Genomic DNA, 23154 nt, shown 5'->3' on the forward strand with positions numbered 1-23154 from the left:
AAGATAGGTATTTGAGGACCTGGAATCATTGTAGATTCAGAAGCATGCAGTGATGACTTGATCAGGTACTTAGTGTAGAATAGAATATGAGCTGAAAATGTGTTGCTGGAAAAGCACAGCAGGTCAGGCAGCATCCAAGGAGCAGGAGAATCGACGTTTCGGGCATGAGCCCTTCCTGAAGAAGGGCTCATGCCCGAAACGTCGATTCTCCTGCTCCTTGGATGCTGCCTGACCTGCTGCGCTTTTCCAACAACACATTTTCAGCTCTGATTTCCAGCATTTGCAGTCCTCACTTTCTCGTAGAATAGAATATGGTCAAGAGAGCTTTGGGAAGGCAGATGCACCAACACCAGCATCTGCATCCAGGCCAACAGCTCCTGCATCAAGTCACTGACCACTCTTGATCGACTGCGATGGGCTGGGAACGGCACGTTGTCTGCAAGATCAGCATGAGACTCCCCAAGTAGGCACTGTACTCCCAACTCCAAAACTGAAGGCATACTCCAGATGGATAGAGAAAGCACTCCAAGGACACCCTCAGAGTCTCAGTGGCAAAATGTGGCATTCCCACAGACAACTGGGCATCACTGGGCCAAGACCATTCAAAGTGAAAGGAGCAGCATCTGGCATGGCGTCAATCACTGAGAGACTTGCTGTTGGGAAAAAGTAGAAGCCAGACGAAAATTGCCTAAGGACGCACTGCCACGGCAATGCCCCACCCACCCCACCATCTTCCCCAATTGTGGCAGAGTCTGCAGAAGCCACATCAATCTATGCAGCCACTTATGGACTCACCCTGAGGGTGGAAGAGAGTCATTCACATTTAGGAGGTACTGCCGCTAATAATGAGTACAAAAATCGAAAGCCTGAGAAAGCCAGTTTATTTTTCCTCATAAGCTGTATTAACTGTTGTTTTCAATAGACATGTCAGATGCTTTAAAAGTTGCAAACCGGTCACTGTCTTCTTGCAAGCCAATGAAAGAGCCTGGAGAAGAAAGATTAAGTAGCAGCAGCTCCTGGTAAGCCAAAAGAATTATCTCAGTGAATCATGTACACAGGGACCATTGAACCGCTTTCCAGTTTTTCTCTCCACCCACATCATCAATTTTTTTTCTTAGTCTGAATGTACGTGTATGGAGAGTTTTAATTAGCAGAGATATATGCCAACTGTTCATACTTGTTTACCCGCAGTTAGAATCTATTTATTTGTAATAAATAGCAATTCTTAGTTAGTACAGAAACCTGGTCCATGTTTTTTGTTAACCTGGGTCTAAATGACAGGAAACAGGAGAATTTTGCATACTTTGATAAAATTGTTTTAAAGTTTTCATGATGACTTCAGGAATCATGGGCTTGATTTCCAACATGCTATTGCAGGGGGATAATGATAAAACAGATTGCATTGTTATTACTTCATTCTTTTCTAGTAAATAATAAAATCTGTGCATTGCTGATAGGACAAGTAATATCAGATCAGTATACAAACATGCTGCTACCTTTTTTGAGGAAAATGATATTGTTTCTGCTGGTCCACATTCTCAATTCTCCGAAAGCCACATTCTCTGTCCCTTATTTTACTTTACTGGACTAATTTAAAGCTTTTTTGTTCAGATTCCAACTGCTTTACTTCTATATCAGTTTCCTCTGACACGTAATTTTTTTTCTTCATTAGCCCCTAGCTCTAACAGTTCACACTTCTATTACTGCATACTTTTGTTTACATGGATCATCTTGAAAGCAGGGGCAGATATAGAAAACAGTATGCAAGCAAACCAAGTCAGTCCTAACTCAGACTTACTGTTACTCAGGCAAATCACACATTAGCATCTCCTCATCTTATTACATATACTTTTCTGAAAACACAATTATCGTCAGAAAACATCACTAAATCCCTATGGAATTGCTAATTATTTCAAATCCTTGCCTGACCCACAAAAGTTGGTGTGTTCAAATGCCAACGCACCGATGAAAATCAATTTGTCTAGACACTAATATCATTGCCTCTGCGCTCATTATGAGGCATATTACCTTTATGTCTGATGACAATAATGAGCTGAAAAGAAATTATGTTTCAAATAATAAAATGAAAAAAGTATTATGAATTTATTGAACCTTTTTAGTTAGGTAAATGCAAGAAAATACCACAAATAAAAATTTCAAGTCAACCATGTAAGTTCAGTGGAGCTACCTTCATCTGCCTTCCTGGTTTTTGCCAACATTTTTATTACATAGAACATAGAAGAATACAGCGCAGTACAGGCCCTTTGGCCCTCAATGTTGCGCCGATCCAAGCCCACCTAACCTATACTAACCCACTATCCTCCATATACCTATCCAATGCCCGCTTAAATGCCCATAAAGAGGGAGAGTCCACCACTGCTACTGGCAGGGCATTCCATGAACAAATTCCATGAACATTACGAAAGTCTTTTGCAAAAATGACAGCATGGAAACAAAAATCTCACAACGACTAGTGAAAGTAAACGTCATAGAACAGAAATAGTAAACTGAATTTGTTTGGCCTATTTGTATTATATTTATTCTTAGGCTCCAGTGTATTTTTGTGCCATCACTAATAAAACGCCAAAACTTAGTAGTATGAAATACAATAAAAGTTAAAGTTTAAACATAGTTATATTTTGATCAAGGTGAGTGGCTATGCCTGCAGATGCACAGACTCAAAGCTCTGGCACCACACATCTATTCCTTTTCACTTCTTTATCTTGCTTTCCTCCTTTAATGCACATCTTCAAACTTACCTATTTGACCAAACTATTGCTCATTTAATCTAATTTCTCCTTGTGTTGCTCAGTATCATACTCAGTTTTAGAATGCTCCTGTGAAGTGCCTTAGGACAGTTCATTAGGTTAAAAATGCTAGACAAGTTGTTTAAAAGTTACAGTTCAACACTCTATTCTCCTCCAATCTTACAAATAACTTAAATAATTTTGCAAAATAAGTTATTTTGAACATCTTCGCAGACCCACACTAAAGACAACACTTTTCATCGCACTGTTTCAAAACTCAGCATCTCTTACGTTTTACAATAATTTCTTTTATTCGTTTGAGCACAAGATTATTCTAAGTTAATTGTGACTTTAAAATCCTTTTAATTTCAGAATTAAATATTTTGCACCTTTCCAGCAATTTGTGATACTTTCCACTTCTTGTATTCACATGATATGAGAGTTGCTGGCTGGGCCAGCATTTATTGCCTAGCCTTAGTTGTCCTTGAAAAAAGTAGGGGTAAGTTGCTTTCTTGAATCATTGCAGTAGGAACACCCACAAAGTCATTAGGGAGAAAGTTCCAGGATTTTTATTCAACAACACTGAAGGAAAGTGAGAAATTTCCAAGTCATGATGGTGAGTGACATGGAGTGAAGCTTGCTGATGGTGGTGTTCCCAGATATTGGCTGCCTATGTCCTTCAAGAGGCAGTGCTTACCAGTTTGGAAGAGTTATTGGTTTACAAATTGTGATTTTACCTCCAGGACCCAATTTCAAACTGATTAGGTGAAAATATCCTTAAAATATTCATCCTTAAGTATGTTTCTCATTGTTCAAACGTGCAAAAGGTGCTATGGCTGCGAAACTCAGGGAAAACTGAATAATGTCGGTAACATAATCCTGGTAAAGTGACCAGGGTCACAGGGAATTTGTACATACGAAGAAAATATCTTTTATACCACTAAACACAAGCAAAATACTGCAGATGCTGGAAATTTTATACAAAACCCAAAAAAGGTTCAAAAGTAAACTTTGCAGGTGGAGCAGCTTCTATGGAAAGAAACCAGGGTTGATGTTTCAGGTGAGATTAAATAAAGCAGATCTTTTTGTGGCCATTTAAGGCCATGGAAGTGACACATGGTGATTAACTGAAAACATTATTAATGTCTTCACATTGTGACACTTTAACAAGTATTGAGGTGCTTAGATGACAAATGCAGAACTACAGTAGCTGTAGTTATTTATCCTTGACCAATGTTCCCATTCCTCAGAATCAAACTTTTCACATCTTTGTCCAATATCTTTCAAGATTCTTAAATGTTGTATTATTGCACAAATCTCAAAGACAGAAGGATTTTAAGACACCTGAATGACATCACGTGACATTCTAGTATAAAAGATCTCCAAATAACTCTGTACAATCAATTGACTGAACAGTTTTCCAGTCAATTATACACATAATGTAATGGCAGTATAAGGAATCAAGACTGCATTTGTACAATTATCTATTCATAAACTTCAAGATATCTGTCTCAAAAGTAACCAGACTCTCTGTGTGATATCTCTCAAGGACTAACATATAGACAACCTAATTACATCAAACTGTATCCATTTATAATTGATAATGCATTATGAATCTGATCAAACTGCCCTAAAGGTCATTCTTATTTATCAGTTTGCATCATGGTGAATTAGAGTCATAGAGACTTACAGAATAGAAACAGTCCCTTCAGTCCAACTCATTCAAGCCGAACAGATAGCCTAAAGTAATCTAGTCCCGTTTGCCAGCATTTGGTCCATAAACATTTCGTATTCATACACCCATCCAGAAGACTTTTAAATGTTGTAATTGTACTAGCTTCTACCACATACTCATTCCATATGCGCAGCACTCTCTGCCTGAAAATGTTGGCACTCAAGTCTCTTCTTAAATCTTTCTATTCTCACCTTCAACCTATGCCCTCTGGTTATGAACTCTGCTACCCTGGGAAAACAACCTTGGTATTCACATTATCAAGGCCCTCATGATTTTATAGACCTCAAGAAGGTCACGCCTCAGCCCCGACCCTCCAGAAAAAATAGCCCCAGCCTATTCAGTCTCTCCTTGTAGCTCAAACCTCCAACCCTAGCAACAATCTTGTACATCTTTTCTGAACCTTTTCAAGTTTCACAACATCCTTCCTATAGCAGGGAGACGAGAACTGAACACAGTATTCCAAAAGTGGCGTAACCAATATCCTGTACAGCTGCAACATGACCTCCGAACTCCTATACTCAATACTCTGACCAATAAAAGAAAGTATATCAAACACCTTCTTCACTATCTTATCTACCTGCGACTCCACTTTCAAGGAACTATGAACCTGCACTCCAAGATCTCTTTGTTCAGCAATACTCCCCAGGATCATACCTATGTATAAGTTCTGCCCAGATTTTTCTTTCCAAAATGCAGCACCTCATATTTATCCAAATTAAACTCCATCTGCCACTCCTTGGCTCGTCTGGTCAAGGTCCTATTGTACTGAGGTAACCTTCTGGGCTGTCGACTACACCCCCATTTTGTGAACACTTGTATTTGTTCCTGCTTCACTTGTATTCAATTTACTTCAGTAAACTTTGTGTTGTCAGAATTCAGCTATGTTTCCTGTTCAAACTTTGCGAAAAGTTCTCTCTTTTTCATTAAAGGTGTAATGCAATGGGAATAATTATGCAAGAAAAATGAATCATTGTGACCTTTTTTATTGGCCTCAGAAATAAAAGATTCAGTGGTGCCAATGTCCAAAAAGAGATACAGTGAAGAAACAAAGATTGTGCTGAAATAAGGAATGAATTGGTATGTGAAACACATCAGAAAAAAGAAATAAACAATATGAAGATCAATCCAACAAAAAAAGGAAAGAAACAAAGAATCTAAAGTCGGAATCCAAGTTGTCCGAACATCCTCAGCAGAGTCAAAAGCTAAGGTTTAAGCACTGAAGGGAGAAGGACTGTGATATACTTAAAGCTATAAGCATACATGTTCTAAGGAGGACGTTCTAAGTGATGTGGCAGGTTTATAAGTAGATAAATCTTCAGGGTCAGATGAAAATGCTTCCGAGGCTGCTGAGTGAGGAAAAAGAGGAAGTAGCAGGTGTGTTGACAATAATTTTCAATTCCTCTTTGACCACAGGAGAGGTGCCAGAGGACTGGAGGACAGTTAATGTGGTGTTATTCAAGAAAAAAAGCAAGAGATAAACCAGGAAATCAGTCCAAAATTAGTGGTGGAGAAACTGCTGGAAGCAACTCAGAGCAGAATTAATCTACACTCAGAGTCAGGTATTAATTAAGAATAGACAGCATGGTTAGGTAAGGGGAGGTCACAGGTGATATAATTTTATTGAATTTTTCAAAGAGGTAACCGAGTGCATTGATGAAAGCAATGTACTCAATGTAGTTTATTAGGACTTCAGCAAAGCTTTTGATAAGGTCCTCATGGGATAAGGGGGTATGAAGCTAAGAGCCCATGGGAATCCAAGAAAATTTGGCAAATTGGACACAGAATTGACAGGGTGGTAGGAAGCAGAGGGCAATGGTCAAGGTGTATTTCTGTGATTGGAAGTCTGCATCCGGTGGTATAAACAACTCAACACACTTTGGTTTAATTTCATATAACTCCAACCTTCACTATCATTTCTGACTGATGAAGTCACAACAAATTGTTTTTAAAAATGCATGTGTATTTGTCTGCATCTTTTCCTAAATAAAAGAATGGCAAATTAATAATTTCTAACTTTTAATATAATGCAGAATTTGCATCTTCTTATTTAAAGAGTATCTTTGAAAACATGCTCTGCAGATAGATAGATATATATATATATCTTTCACGTATTAAGTAATGGTTCTCCTTCATTAACAAAGTTATAAACCCTTTGTTATTTAATTGCAAGTTCCTTCTTCTCATGTAGATAACTCATCATTGAAACACTGCTGATGATTTCTCTTGAACAGAACATAAAAGTACCTTCAAATATAATTAAACAAAATAGTTAGATACGGATAAAGTGTAGACATCTATGACTTTTCTATTAGTTTCAAGCTTCTACCTTGATTGTTATTCTGTATACATCATGTGCAAGTGATAATAAACAGGTCACTTTGAAAAAGTTGCTCAATCACTTACGTGACTGTTTGCTGTCCTTCGGCAATTGCATCTTGTTTCTCTGACTGCTGCCTTCCAGTATATAAACATAGCTTTTCACTTCTTTATCAAAAACCTGAAACAACAAATCATATTTGAAATACCAAGCAAGTAACATGAAAACCTTCTGAATATGTTCCTTGAAACATATTTTCTAGTGAAACATATTTTTGGAGCAGAACAGGATAAAGCAACACCCAAGTTTGGAGATTAATAACAGATTCTAAATGACTTTTGCTAAGGATCTTATAGCAGTGCACTTGAAAAAGTTTAAAATTAATCAGGCAGAATTAACATGGGTTTCTGAAGAGGAAATAACATTTAACCAATTTACTGAAGGTGCTTGAGAAAGGAACATGCGAAGGCTGCCCATGTCTAAAGCAGCATAAAATGACTGAAAGTGGTTCTGATTTGACAGTGGCTCAGGAAGATTTTTTAACTGAAATAGCAGCTTGTCTAGTTTGATATTTAAAATTAAATTATTAGCCAAAGCAATGGTAGCATTTATAGAAGGAGTATACTCAAGGTAACAAGTTTAGGATAGCAGACAAAAGAGTCTTGCAAATAGAAAATGAAAAGGGTCCTATTGAATAGAAGCAAAATGCAGCTGCTGCCAGTACAGAGACAATTTGCTAAGAAACATCCTTGAAAAATATTGATAGAAGTGTTCATACCAGGTTGATCCAAAATCTGGTATTGATCATTGATTAGAAGGGAAAGGTCTGACTTGCAACAGTTAAGACCCCCAGGTATTCGTAGACACAGGTTATATATGGTTCTGTTCGCCGAGCTGGAACTTTCTGTTGCAAACGTTTCGTCCACTGGCTAGGCGACATCGTCAGTGCTTGGGAGCCTCCTGCGAAGCGCTTCTTTGATGTTTCTTCCGGTGTTTATAGTGGTCTGTCCCTGCCGCTTCCGGTTGTCAGTTTCAGCTGTCCGCTGTAGTGGTTGGTATATTGGGTCCAGGTCGATGTGTTTGTTGATGGAGTTTGTGGATGAATGCCATGCCTCTAGGAATTCCCTGGCTGTTCTCTGTCTGGCTTGCCCTATGATAGTAGGGCATTCATCCACAAACTCCATCAACAAACACATCGACCTGGACCCAATATACCAACCACTACAGCAGACAGCTGAAACTGACAACCGGACGTGGCAGGGACAGACCACTATAAACACCGGAGGAAACATCAAAGAAGCGCTTCGCAGGAGGCTCCCAAGCACTGACGATGTCGCCTAGCCAGGGGACGAAACGTTTGCAACAAAAATTTCCAGCTCGGCGAACAGAACCACAACAACGAGCACCCGAGCTACAAATCTTCGCACAAACTTTGAACAGGTTATATATGTTAAAAATTGAGTTTTAAATATACAGACATTAAGGAATTTAACTGTATTTCTGTGGATATTCAGTCTCAGGCAGAATTCCCTTTAGCAGGGAGTACTGAATAACTGGTATAGGAGCACAACCTGAAATGTGATGAATAAGATATATTGTGGAGGCCCGAGAATATGTGATATGAGGGTCTGGTAAACATCATAAGATAATGGGAAAACTTAGAGCTGTCCATCGACTGATCACAGAGTCATATGGTTAACCTGATTGGACGAGTATGCAATCAATTAATAATATGATTGGTTTGTAACAGGCAAAGGTGGACTAAAAACAAATGCATAAAAAAAGTATGTTTCTCTTTGTTCAGTGGAGACACTTCTGCACTGCCAGAGATTTTCATCCCACAGATGTAAACAATAAACTGATGCTGGAAGTGGACCTGAGTGTAGAATGATTCATTTAGTCATTCCATCACAACAAATATCTGCTATGGATAGAGCATAGGGGCAACACCAGCAAGGACAGAAGTTTGGCTAGCTAACAGGAAACAGAGTCGGCATGAAAGGGCAATTTCTCATTGGTAAGATGGTGTGCTACAGGGAGCAGTTGGCAGGCTCAACTTTTAACAATTTATATAGATGACTTGGATGAAGAGACTCAAAGTACACTTGCAAACTTTTCAGATAACACAATGTCAGTTAGGAAACCAAAGTTGTGAAAAGGACTAAAGAGGATATTTAAAGATATAGGTAGGTTGTGTGAGGGGTAAAGACCTCGCAAAAAGACTATAGTGTGGGAAAATGCGAAATTGTAAATTTTGACAGTAAGGATAAAAAAAATTCGAATTGTGACAGACTACACAGCACTCAGATACAAATATTCGAACAAGGGGCAGAAATAGGTTATTTGGCACCTCAACTCTAATCTACCATTTAATAAGATCACGGTTGATCGGATTGTAACCACAAATACACATTCAACCTAGCACCACTAACCCCCTCATGCCTTGTTTACCAACAATTTATCCACCCCACCTTCAAAGGCAGTGGAAAGAGTTTCAAAACCTCATAACCCACTGAGAAAAAAAAAATCACCTCATGTCTGTTTCAAATGGGCAACTCTATTTCTAAGGCAGAGTTTTGATAGTAAAGGGATGAAAGTTCATCAGGGATAAGCAGGAATGTGAAGTAAATCAGATTAGTCATGATCTTATTGAATGGTGGACATCACCACTTGAATGTCACCATGAAGCAAGCAGAGGATGGTGACAAATTCTTGCAAATAGCCAAATTTGGGAAGCATATCCCACAATCCATTACAGTTGGCAGAGTTGGATGCCTTTGAGAGTTAGAAGAAGGCCACAGACAGAAGTTGGTGCTGTTCCCTGCACTTTTCTGGGATTTGTCACACACTGAAAATCATTCCACTGTGTCTTTTGACAGGCGAAAGCCACATTAAGACTTAGGGAGGAGCTCTTCAGCAACAGTGAGGAGATAGTTAAAGAAGATTCTCAAGACGACCTTTCTTGTGATGGAGAGTGGCAGTATCCCTCTAATTTCCACTCAGAGTAATGTCATTTTTCAAAATGGTCACAATTATGGTGACTCAGAGATCTCCTGGCATGCTATCTTCCTTCCAAGACAAGAAGATGAGTTCATGGGTTCAAGTCAATAGTGCCTCTCCGCTATATTTTGGTACTTCAAGGATTTCAGAAAGCCTTGTCATTTGTTTTTGCTATTGGATGAATTTTTCAATCTCACAACAGGTTGGAGGTGCACTCAGAATGTGAAGGGTAACGTGTTATGTGATTGAGTTGAGAGCACTTGCATCAAAGGCCGTGTCTTGGTTCATGAGATCCTCAAAGTGCTCTCTTCAGCAGGCATAGATTGGCTCTTAGTCTTTGACAAGCAACTCTGATGAACAGATCTACCACAGACCCAATAAGAATGCAAACCTGAATCAAACAAGACTGCGGCATTGCACAAAAACTCTTCTCCATCTTCCTCCCTCAATGGAAGACACTGCCAGAGTGAAGTTAACCTACAGAACGAATGGGAAACTGTTCAATCTTTGACACCTCCAGGCTAGAACTAAGACCACTCAAATTTCTGTCAACCAGCTGCAACACACAGACATACCTTTGCGTGCACATACTCAGAACTCAAGCCACAAGTCATTTTTAACGCATTCACCAATATGATAGAACTGGCCTCAGACCACACATCTGGAAAACAAAGGTTCTCTACAAGATAGCTTCTGCTAGACAACACTACCACCCCCAACCATCAAAATTCAAGGTGAGCCCCTACACGACATCTTATCTCTGGAGTTTCTTTCTCGTGTGAGTAGACATTGACTATGAAATCCAACATCAACACCAAAACACCAGTGTGACCTTTGGATGCGTGAGGAACAGAGTGATAATTGCAAGGCCTCACACCAAGAATAAGCTTATTGTCTATCGAGCAATCTTGGTTAGAGAGAAAAAAATTGCAGATACTGGAATCCAAGGTAGACAAGCAAGAGGCTGGAAGAACACCACAAGCCAGGAAGCATCAGGAGGTGAAGAGGTCAACATTTCAGGTGTAACCCTTCTTCAGGACTTTGGGAGGGTGGGGGGTGGGTAGGTGATGGTGGAGAGCATAGATATGGTAAATGGGAATAAACATTCCCCTTAATTCTGAAGAAAGATTATACCCAAAACGTTGACTTCTCCACTTCCTGACGCTGCCTGGCTTTCTATATTCTTCCAACCTCCTGCTTGTCTACCTGCAGAGCAACCTTAGCTGTCACCCTCCTTTATGCATCAGAACATTGACCATGTACAGCAAACTCTACAATTCCCTGGAGAGTTATCACCAGCATCATCTTCACAAAATCCCGCAAAGAGCACCTCCCAGACTAATATCCCCAGTATCGAGGTACTGGTCATGGACTTGCAAGTATGAAGGGGAGGCCACATTATCCACAAGTCCAACACAAGACTCCTGAAGCAACAGGAGCTCAACTTCAAACTCTGCAATAATAAAGAGGGCAGAGGAAACAGTACAAGGACATCCTGAAAGCTTCGCTAAACAAACACAATATCCCCATGGACACACAGAAACCGCTTGCCTGAGAATACACAAACTGGAGAAATAGTCACAAAGGCACCAACCACATCAAATGTTACTACTTATTGGAGAATGTGTAAGTCAAGCACAAGCAGCAGAAATAATGCCCACCCACCCGCCTTCTCAAACACCATCTGTCCCACCTGTAGCACAGTCTGTGGCTTCCCTTCTGTCCCATTCTTTCTTTCCCCCAACCCACCCAAGTGGTGCAAGCCATCCTCAACTCTAAGGGACTGCTAAAGAAAAATGAAGAAGAGAATGTGGTCAGCCTTTGAGGACCAGACAGCCTACTCCTGCTCCTTGTTTATATGTTCGTGTGTTACTGCTGCAGTCGATGAAAACCAAGAACATAATATCAATCATTTCAAAATTCTGTAATGGATAGCAGACACAATCAAATGGATTTTAGCTGCCCTTCAGCACTAAATTAAAAGAAAAGAAACGATACCACTTGGTAATTTCTTTTTACACCATGGTATTTTAGATATCTTTAAAATATTAATGTCAAATGTAGAGAATGGGAAAGGCATTAAGTAGAGTCATGGGATTTTTATAGTCCAGAAAAAACCCTTTTGGCCCATTGTGTCCTTTCCAATCATTAACTATCTATCTATTTTCTTCCCATTTTCTAGCAATTTACTGATTGTCTTGTGTCTTATAGCATTTCAAGACTTGAGAGATTCTGTCTCTACCATTTTTAGACAGCAGGTTCCAGATACCCACCACTATCTGGGTGAAAATATTTACTCTCAAATCCCCTCTCACCTCCTGCTTCTTACTTTAAAACTGCACCCTCTGGATATTTATTCCTCTACATCAGGGGAAGGTTTCTCCCCAATTACATATCTATCCCCCGCCCCCACCAATAACTTCATACTCCTCCAACAGCAATTTCTCCTTGAAGGAAAACACCCCCAGCCTTTTCAGTCTTTCTTCATACCTGAATTGCTCCAGAGCAGGCATCATCCTGATGAACTTCCCCTGCCGCCTTCTGATAATGTGGCAAACAAGACTGCTCAGTGCTCAAGCAATGGCCAAATTAATGTTCCTGATGATGGGCTTATACCCGAAACATCCACTCTCCTGGTCCTCAGATGCTTCCTGACCTGCTTTGCATTGCCAGCTTCACACTTTTCAACTCTGGTACTCCAGCATCTGCAGTCCTACTTTCTCCCAAACAAATATTATGTACAGCTCCAATATAAATTCTTTGCTCAATTTTTCAAAGCTTTGACTCTTAAAGCAAGTATCCCATATGTCTTGTTAACCATCTTATCAATATGTCCTGTTCTCTTCAAGGATATTTGGATATGCACACCAAGATGCCTCTTACCTTCTGTACTTCCCTTGAGTTCTATCCTTCAACATGTACATCCTTGCCTAGTTAGTCATCCCAAAATCCATCATGTTTCACTTTTCAGGATTAAATTCCATTTACAATTGCTCATACCATCTGATCAGCCTATCTATATCATTCGGTAGTCATGGGTTTTCAACAATAATTTTCATGGCATTTGAACTTACTGATCATACCACCTTCATTCATGTCCAGATCATTAATGAACACCACAAACATCAACAGGCACAGCACCAAACTCTGCAGTATACCAGTGCACACACAAATGCCCAGTCGCAAAAAGACCCTTACACCATCATTATATACTTACTGCCACAAAGCTAATTTGGATCAGAAGCATCAGGAATTGGAGGAGAGGACAATTCAGGTATAATCTTTCTTCAGGAATAAAGGTGGGGTTAGGTGGCGCTACAGAAAAAGGGAGTGTGAGGTGGTGAAAGGGTTATGGGTGAGGAGAGGAGCAGAGTGGTGAAGTAGTGATAGGTGAATACAGGTGATGGGTACAACAGGGCCTGTAAGGGCCAGCCTGACCTCACGGTCACCACCCATTTCAATTTCCCTTCCCACTCCCTCTCCAAAATGTCCATCCTCGGTTTCCTCCATAGCCACATTGAATCAGACTGCAAATTGGAAGAACAACAGCTCATCTTCCGCCAAGGCAGTATACAGCCTGGAGCACTCAACACCGAGTTCTTCAATTTCAAATAACCATCCCACCCATCCCAGACTCCTTTTCTAGCCCCAGCTCCTCCCTTCCAGCTACCAACCAGATTTATTCCTCCCATAGATGAACCAGGTCATACCCACCACCTTTATTCACTTATCACTACCTCACCACTCTGTCCCTCTCCCTACTCACAACCCTCCCCCTCTCTTTATCTGCAGCTCCCCCACCCCACCTCTATTCTTGAAGGCGACTTATACCCGAAACGTAGATTTATCCACATCATGATGGTGCCTGGTTTACTGTGTTCTTCTACTTTGGATCCCTTGAGTTCCTAGCTTAATAGCCCATGTGAGACTCTGTGAAAAGCCTTTTGAAGTCCATACTGACTACCTTTAATTATTTCACATCTCCCGAAGTGACGATTAATCCCGGCCCTCAGATTTTTGTCCAACAGACTCCCTATGACTGCACAATAATGTAACATTAGTTGTCCTCCAGTCCTCTGAATCCACCCATGGCCAGAGAGGATTAGAAAAATCTGTAATTTGTTCAACCTACATTTCAGAAACTTTGCAATGTTTATTCCATCATCCATTATCATATAGTGATCAATTGGTTTCTTCAACCAAGTATCATCCCAAGCAAATTTTAGTATTCAGAAAACTACAGTTTATTATAATGCCACAAGGTTACTTGCACCACTTTAGCAACAAAACATGCCTTATAGAAGCACCACTGCAAGTTACTGTCAGATGTTTTAAAATCTATATCCAGCACATCCTATTGCTTCAAGTAAAAGCCAAGACCTGCTGATTCTAGAGATCTGAAATTGAAACAGAACTTGCTGAAGAAACTCGAAGGTTTTGTAGAGTATATAGGACTCTAAAAGTAACTGTTTTTCTCCAGCTCTTCTGGGTGCTTAGAGCACTCTTAAGACACCATTTCCTTAGAGTTAATAATTGTGATTGACTAAAATGAGGAATTGTTCATTCAATCATCAACCAAATGCCTGCTTAACTAAATGTGAATACATTGAAACCTGTCTGATTTAGTCAATAAGTAACAATGAAGAATGAATATGCAACAGGATAGAGAGTAATTAAATCGCTCATTTGTTTTTGGCAACTTGTACTGAACAGAAAGTGCCTAATCAAATCACTCCAACTGTACTTGAAAGAAATTTGCAATTTTCTTCAGGTGAAAATTTAGTGATATGAGGTATAAAATCTCCGTGGAGCAAAAAAAAGCCTAATGGCCTCCTACCAGTAGTCAGGATGTAGGGAAGAAATTAAATTGAGATGGAAACGGCTTGCGAGAAAGATACGATTACAGTGATCATGAGGGACTTCAAAATGCAAGTGGAAATTGTAGCAGATCTCAAGAAAAAGAAATCATGGAATGCCCACACGAGGGCTTTTGGAGCAGCTTGTGGTACAGCCCACTAGTAAACAGGCAATTCTGGATTTGGTGATGCGTAATGAGGTAGACTTGATTAGGGAGCTTAAAGGTGAAGGAAGTCCTGTGGGGCAATTGACCATAATATGATAGAATTCACTCTGCAGTTTGAGAGGGAGAAGCTGGAATCTGATGCAACAGTTTTACAATTGAAGACACGAGGGAGGAACTGGCCACAGTTGACTGGAAGGGGAGCCTAGCAGGGAAAACAGTGGAATAGCAGGAGTTTCTGGGGGTAATTTGGGAGGCACAGAAGAAACATGCTAATGAGAGGATGAAGCAAACATGGCTGATAAGGGAAGTCAGGACTGGCACAAAAGCAAAAGAAAAAGCATATAATGTGGTGAAGATTAGTGGGAAACCAGAGCATTTGGAAGCTTTTAAAAACCAGCAGCAAATAAAAATAGCAATAACAGGAGAAAAGATAAAGTCGGAGAGTAAGCTGGCTCGTAAAATAAGATTGCAAGAGGTTTCTTTAGATATCTAAAACATAAAAATGAGGCAAGAGTGGACTCTGGGCTGCTAGAAAATGAGGCTGGAGAAGTAGTAAAAGGGAACAAAAAAAAAAGGCAGACAAACTAAATAGGTATCTCTACATCAATTTTCATAAAGGAAGACACCAGCAGCATAGCAGAATTTGCAGAGTTAGGGGCAGAAGTGAGTGTCGTAGTCATCAGTAATCAGAAGGTACGAGGGAAGCTGAAAGGTCTGAAGATGGATAAATCACCTGGATCAGATGGATTATAGCCCAAAGTCTGAAGGATAATGGAGGAAATGGGTATAGGTATTGGTAGTGATCTTTCAGGAATCACTGGAGTTAGCGATGGACCTAGGGGACGGCAAAATGGCTCATCTAACACCCCACTTTAAGAAGGAAGGGAGGCAGAAGACAGGAAACTATAGGGCGTTTAGCCTGACTTTGATCATTGCTTAGATTTGAGAGCCTGATATTAAGGATAAAATTGCAGTGTACTTGGAAACGCATGTTAAAATAGGGCTGAGTCAGCACAACTTCATCAAGGGGATGTCATCTCTGAGAAATCTGCTAGAATTCTTTAAAGAGGCATTCAGCAAGTTAGACAAAGCTCAGCCAGTGGACGGGATCTATTTGGATTTCCAGAAGACCTTTGACAAGGTGCCAGACAAGAGGCTGTTAAATATATAAAAAAAACAAAGAGTCCATGGTTTTAAGGGGAAAGTATTGGCATGAATAGTGGATTGGCTAACTGGCACAAGGCAGAGAGTAGGAATAAAGGGGTCTTTTTCAGATTGACAATTGGCGACTAGTGGAGTTCCACAGGGATCAGTGTTGGGACCTCAACTATTCATGTTATACATTAACGATCTGGATGAAAGACCTGAGGGCATTGTTGCTAAGTTTGCAGATTTCACAAAGACAGGTGGAGCACAAGTAGTGTTGAGGGAGCAGTGAGGCTGCAGAAGGATTTGGACAGGCTATGAAAGTGGGCAAAGAAGTGGCAAATGGAATACAATACTGGAAAATGTGAGGTTGTGTACTTTGTTAGGTAGAATAGAGAAGTAGGTTAATTTCTAAAAGAGGAAAAGCTTCAGAAATCTGAAGCAAAAAGGGACTTGGGAGTCCTGTTCAGGATTCCCTTAAGATTAACATGCAGGTTCAGTTGGTAGTTTGGAAAGCAGATGCAATATTAGCATTCATCATTTGGCAGTTAGGAACATAAAGTTATGTCAGCATCCATTTCAAGACGGCAAGAATACAAGAGTACAGATGTACTGTTGAGGCTGTATAAGGGTCTGGTCAGACTGCCTTTGGAATACTGTGAGCCGTTTTGGTCCCCATATCTTCGGAAGGATGTGTTGGCATTGGAGGCAGTCCAGAAGAATCTTACAAGAACGATCCTGGGGAAAAACAGTTTGACATCAGTTTTGTTGAGGACTCTGGGTTCGTGCACCATGGAGTTTAAAAGGATAAGGGGGGGGAATATGATTAAAACTTACAGGATACTGGAGGGGCCTAGAAAGAGTGAACGTAGAAAACATGTTTCAAATAATAGAAAAGAGAAGGACTCAAGGGCACAGCCTCAAAGTGAAGGGATGACCCTTTAAAATTGCGATGATGAATTTCTTCAGCCAGAGGGTGGCTAATCTGTGGAATTTATTGCTGCAAAGGACTATGGAGGCCAAGTCATTGAATGCCTTTAAGGCAGAGATAGATAGGTTCTTGATTAATAAAAGGGTCAAGGGTTACGAGAAGAAGGCAAGAGAATGGGGTTGAGAAACATATCAGCTGTGATCAAATGGCAAAATAGACTCAATGGGCCAAATGGCCTAATTCTGGTCCTCTGCCTAATGATCTTATAATAAATGTAGCATTTATAATATTAAAAGCCTTAAAAAATTAAATAATTTTTAATGAAATGGCTAAATATAGCCATTCAACAGTGTTGTAGTTGACACTCTAGATATTTTTAAATCAACTTGTTCAGATGTGTTATCACACACCTCTCAATCTGAACCCAGGTCTTCTAGCTCAGAGGCACAGAGACATTACTACTGTGCTAATTGGCTAATCGCCCAAACAAATGCAGAGGTACACGATGGCTGAGAACAGTTAAGGAAAGGATCAGACCAAATTCTCCTAAACTCACCTATCCAGTTTGATTTAGCAGGCTCCATCATCAAAGGAGTCGAAGAGAGTGGAGCTGGAAAAGCATAGCCAGTCAGGCAGCATCCGAGGAGAAGGGGAATCAACATTTCAATCATATGCTATTCTGGATTTTCCTGCTCCTCGGACGCTAGCTGACCAGCTGTGCTTTTCCAGCACCACATGCTTCGACTCAGATCTCCAGCTTCTGCAGTCCTCACTTTCGTCCGTCATCATAGGAGCCAGGCTTCAATCTTTGCAGAATGTTGCAAGATCCAAGAATCTTACTCCCATTACTCAGACTTCAGAAACCTTTTGCAGTGTTGTCCAGCACTGCTGCCCACATTTATTACTGAAGAAGGGCTTATGCCCGAAACGTCGATTCTCCTGTTCCTTGGATGCTGCCTGACCTGCTGCGCTTTTCCAGCAACACATTTTCAGCCCACATTTATTACTCCCAAGTTTTGGAGTTCCATAACTTTCCTAACATATTACCTCACTTGACACAGTCCTCCTTAGGGATCACATCTCAAGACATCAAAAAGACAGTGACCAACAGGATTAAATCTCCAAATGCTCTCAGTAAAATGAGACATTCTCCATTCTTTACACACTGAGTCTCTGCACAACTTGGACATCTCCAATCAGTTCAGCTAGGCCACATTACTTGCTCAATATTCACCTTTCACTAGCCCCAGACAAGCAGCTGTTACAGAGTCATAGAGTCAGAGATGTACAGCATGGAAACAGAACCTTTGGTCAAACCCGTCCATCGGACCAGATATCCCAACCCAATCTAGTCCCACCTGCCAGCACCCGGCCCATATCCCTCCAACCATTCCTATTCATATACCCATCTAAATGCCTCTTAAATGTTTTGTACCAGCCTCCACCACTTCCTCTGGCAGCTCATTCCATACACATACCACTCTCTGCATGAAAACGTTGCCCCTTAGGTCTCTCTCATATCTTTCCCCTCTCACCCTAAACCTATGCCCTCTAGTTCTGGACTCCCTGACCCCATGGAAAAGACTTGCCTATTTATCCTATCCATGCCCCTCATAATTTTGTAAACCTCTATAAGGTCGACCCTCAGCCTCCAATGCTCCAGGGAAAACAGCCCCAGCCTGTTCAGCCTCTCCCTGTAGCTCAGATCCTCCAACCCTGGCAACATCCTTGTAAATTTTTTCTGAACCCTTTCAAGTTTCACAACATCTTTCCGATAGGAAGGAGACCAGAATTGCAAGCAATATTCCAACAGTGGCCTAACCAATGTTCCGTACAGCCGCAACATGACTTCCCAACTCCTGTACTCAATACTCTGACCAATAAAGGAAAGCATACCAAACTAACTTATCTACCTGCGACTCCACTTGCAAGGAGCTATGAACCTGCACTCCAAGATCTCTTTGTTCAGCAACACTCCCTAAGACCTTACCATTAAGTGTATAAGTCCTGCTAAGATTTGCTTTCCCAAAATGCAGCACCTCACATTTATCTGAATTAAACTCCATCTGCCACTTCTCAGCCCATTGGCCCATCTGGTTCAGATCCTGTTGTAATCTGAGGTAACCCTCTTCGCTGTCCACTACACCTCAAATTTTGGTGTCATCTGCAAACTTACTAACTGTACCTCTTATGCTCGCATCCAAATCATTTATGTAATCTTGGACTTCCTTTCATAGAATCCCTGCACATCTCTGGACACAATGGCCAATCCACCTAACCTGGACTATGGGAGGAAACCGAAGCATCCGGAGGAAAGCCAAGCTGACACAGGGAGAATGTGCAAACTTCACAGTCGCCTAAACCTGGAATTAAACTCAGGTCCCTGGTGCTGTGTAGCAACAGTGCTAACCGCTGAGCTATCATGCCACCTTTTGGCTGTATGTATTCTCTGAATGGTCCTCAACCCAACAAAGTTTGTTTACTGAAGACTCACCAATTTCACATCCACTACTGTACAGTCTTGAACACATCATCTAGGAGTGTGTCATAACCCAGAATTAATTCTAGCAGAGTTTATCCACCTGTTTCTTCAACATAATTTGAAAAACCAGACTATTCTCCTTTACCCACTAAACGTCATGTGCCTACCTCCAATCTGCAGATTCTCTATAGCCTTGAAGCATATCCTCAGGTTAAAAGAAGCAAAAAACATTAAAATAAAACATTTAAAAAGGACCATATATAAATCAATGCAAAATGTTTTAATTAAAATTATTCATTTGATGATTTTATAAAATTGATTTCAACAGAAAAAAATTGTCAGGGTGAGTATTTTGACACTCAAGTCCTAAACTGCACAAGATAATTGATATTTCAATCAGTTGAGCATATAAATCAGTGGCATTGCTGATACATTGTGCATTGCACAGCATATATTACAATTGTTCTATAATACTTTATAGAATTATTGTAGAATTGTGTAATCCCCAAGAGTGGGAAATGCCATATCTACCTGCTAGCATCTTTAAAAATCTTAACTGTTTCTGTTAATTTTATCTTCAGTCTGTCACCCTTCCATGTGCACATTTGGCTTCACACTTATACTGCAATTCTGAAACAATATAACATTTTGGTATAAGCAAACTAGAAAGGATACAAGAAATGACATTTAGATGGAGTGGAGCATTCAGAACAGATTGAAATGTTACTGCAAAATTCATAGCAGTGATTATTCAAAGCATACAAGGCATATACAGGCTGGATTTTTCAGTTATTAAGTCAGTGGTAGATAATCTAACCCACAAGTGAATATGGTTGCCAAAACCAATTTGAGACTTGCGTGCAAGCTTTCCTTCGGTTGTAGTTATCAGTAAAGCATTCAACTTCTGCAATGTCCTGCAGGATACACAAGCCTGCAGGGAAGTTTGAACAGTTGATTAATGAGCTGCTTTCCGTCTTCTTTCATTTAGTTAAATTAATTTAGTATATTGATTTAGTCTCCGACTGTCACTGAACAGAATCCTGTTCAGCACTAAATGGGCAAGTAAACAGCGTCATTTAGTATTGAGCAGCATTTAGCTTGGAGAGATAAAAGTTTGAAACTAAATTAATGGAACTAAATTAGTAATATAAAGAAAGCACAAAAGGGATGGCAAACCAACTGATTAATCAGCACCTTAAAATGCCCAACAAGAGCAGTATAATACATGGGAATGGGCCATAAATATAGAGTCATGGCACAAATACATCAGAAATCAGCAGGGACAGGATTTACTATTGGTTATTGCATGTTTCCCAAACTTTTGTCTTATAAGGAGTAAAGTGAGACTGAATAAATTCAAAATAAAATACACCATTATTCTGCATGTTTAATCACAGTGTATGAAATAAACAGCTTAATGACTGGAACTTGGTCTTGGTTCACCATGTGTTTCCTGATGTGTCTGAAAAGAAAACTGGAAAAGCATATGTGAGAAACACAATATCCAGTTCAGGTCACAAGGAGGTGCTATTGTTGCACCCCTGGGTTTTACTATTGCCTAGTTAGATACTGGGTATAAATGGGTATGTCCCTGGGCTTGAGTCAAATTACTTGGAGCGACCAATTCATTAAAATTGATACAATACCCAAGGCATGAAATTTTCAACACTTTATTTTGCGCAGCTCTTGAATTCTATGCCTCTAAAAATAAATTCATGTGGTTTGGGATTTTAAACCAGTTTGCTGATCTATGGAGCAGGTTGGAGTCGGCTATTCTGGCCTTTCAAGCCGGCTCTGCCATTTAGTAAGATCATGACTGATCATTCAACTTGTACACTATTTCCACTTCCACCCTATATACCATTTGATCCCATGAGCCCCAAGAACTCGATGCAACTCCTTCTTGAAAACATTCAATATTTTGACCTCAACTGCTTTCTGCAGTAGAGAATTCCACAGGCTCACCATTCTCTAGGCAAAGAAATTCCTTCCCAATTCAGCCCTAATTGGCATCCATTGTATCTTCAAACTGACTCCTGAATCCAGATTCCTTGTCATCGGAAACATATTACCTGTATTTACCCTGTTAGTCCTGTTTGAATTTTGTAGGTTTCTAAGAGATCCCTACTTATTCTTCTTAACTTCAGTGAATATAGTCCGAACCAATTTAGTCTCTTTTCATACATCAGTCCTGCCTTCCCAGGAATCAGTCTGGTAAATCTTGGTTGCCCTCACTCAACAGCCAAAATATCCTACATCATAAACCAAAACTGCATTAAATTATCCAAGTGTGGTTGCACCAAAGCCCTGTATGATTGTAGTTGAACATCCCTGCTCATGTACATGAATCCTCTCACCATGAATGTCAGTGTTGGAGAGAGATATCAAAAAGGAGTCTTGAGGTCTGTGTTTAGCAGCACAATCAAATTTTATTCAGAACTCTTTTACCATGTTGCATAGGCAAAATTTTTGGAATAGTGTCCACTGAACACTGTGGCCGTCGAGTCAAGTACAACATTTCTACATATTTTGCGTTACTATAATTATGTTCAACATTGATGTCACTGTTTACCATGTTTCCCCAATCTGTATATCCAATCAGTAAACACATGATCAGTGATGGAGAACTCTATGGACAGTCCATGATCTAATGGTGTTTACCAGACATTGTTATGATCAGACCTTGGGATCTTTCGATGGACCCTATTAACATTGGAATGTAAAGTAATAGTTATATTCTCTCTCAGATTTGCCAGACTTGCTTACCTCCAAGGACTCCTTAATTCTGTTTTTCATTATATTCATTACAAACTTTATCACATTCTGTTATTCATCTTATATTTCATACTATCCTAATCACTGAAGATACAAAAAGATGCCAATTCCTACTAATTTCTAAAGCATTCACAATATCAGTTCTATTACAGGTTGGTTATATATCAAGTTATACAGTTACACCTAAAGTTAGAATTATTTAACCAATGAGTTGTGAGCAGCTTCTGTCCTACATGACCATGGAAGGTTAGATAAACACTGCCCCTCTGTTTTACAGCTGCAACTATGACTCTATTCACATGCTGCAAATGTTTAAACAGGCGATTAGAGTCATAGAGTTCTACAGCACAACAAACAGACCCTTCAGTCCAAATCGTCCATTCCAACCAGTTGTCCGAAATTTATTCAATCCCATTTGCTAACATTTGCCTCATATAATATTCATCTTATTCATGTACCCATGCAGAGGCCTTTCAAATGTAATTGTACTAGCCTCCACCACTTCCTCAGGCACCTAATTCTATACACAGACCACCATGTGTGTGAAGAAGTTGTCCATTTGAAATCTTTCCCCTCTCATCTTAAACTTATGTTCTCTAGCTCTGGACTTTCCCCCACCCCACCCCCACCCCCATGGGGAAAAGACCACATTGACCCTATTCATGACCCTCAAGATTTCATAAACCTCTTATAAAGTCACCCCTCAACTTCCAACACGTAAGGGAAAATAGCCCCTGCTTATTCAGCATCTCCCTCGAGCTCAAACCCTCCAGCCCAGCAACATCCTTGTAAAGCCTTTCTGCACACTTTCATGTCTAACAACATCTTTCCTATAAACAGGGAAACCAGAATGGAACACAGTATTCCAAAAGTGGCCTGTACAACGTCCTGTACAGCTACAATATGATAACACATTGTTTTTCATGGACCAAACTCTGAATTCCAGATATATTTGCAATTTTACAGTCAGTCAGCTGTAAATGTTAGTTGCTTGGTTT

General features: G+C 40.1%; 1 protein-coding gene across 2 annotated transcripts in view; it reads right to left on the minus strand.

Annotated features, from left to right (window-relative positions):
* The window catches only part of cfap20dc (CFAP20 domain containing), a 388329-nt gene that overhangs the window by 351353 nt on the left and 13822 nt on the right, over nucleotides 1-23154 (minus strand). Inside the window, exons 2-3 of one of the 2 annotated variants that reach the window (XM_043708209.1) lie at nucleotides 10191-10276; nucleotides 6886-6979 (exon numbers count right to left, since the gene is read on the minus strand). In XM_043708209.1, the coding sequence (XP_043564144.1) occupies nucleotides 6886-6979; nucleotides 10191-10235 (139 nt within the window). In that variant the 5' untranslated portion in view covers nucleotides 10236-10276. The remainder of the gene's footprint in view (nucleotides 1-6885; nucleotides 6980-10190; nucleotides 10277-23154) is intronic. The other variant, XM_043708208.1, reaches the window with a different exon arrangement.

The sequence above is a fragment of the Chiloscyllium plagiosum genome, chromosome 18 (assembly GCF_004010195.1).
Source record: "Chiloscyllium plagiosum isolate BGI_BamShark_2017 chromosome 18, ASM401019v2, whole genome shotgun sequence".
In the NCBI taxonomy this organism is placed as follows: Eukaryota; Metazoa; Chordata; class Chondrichthyes; order Orectolobiformes; family Hemiscylliidae; genus Chiloscyllium; species Chiloscyllium plagiosum.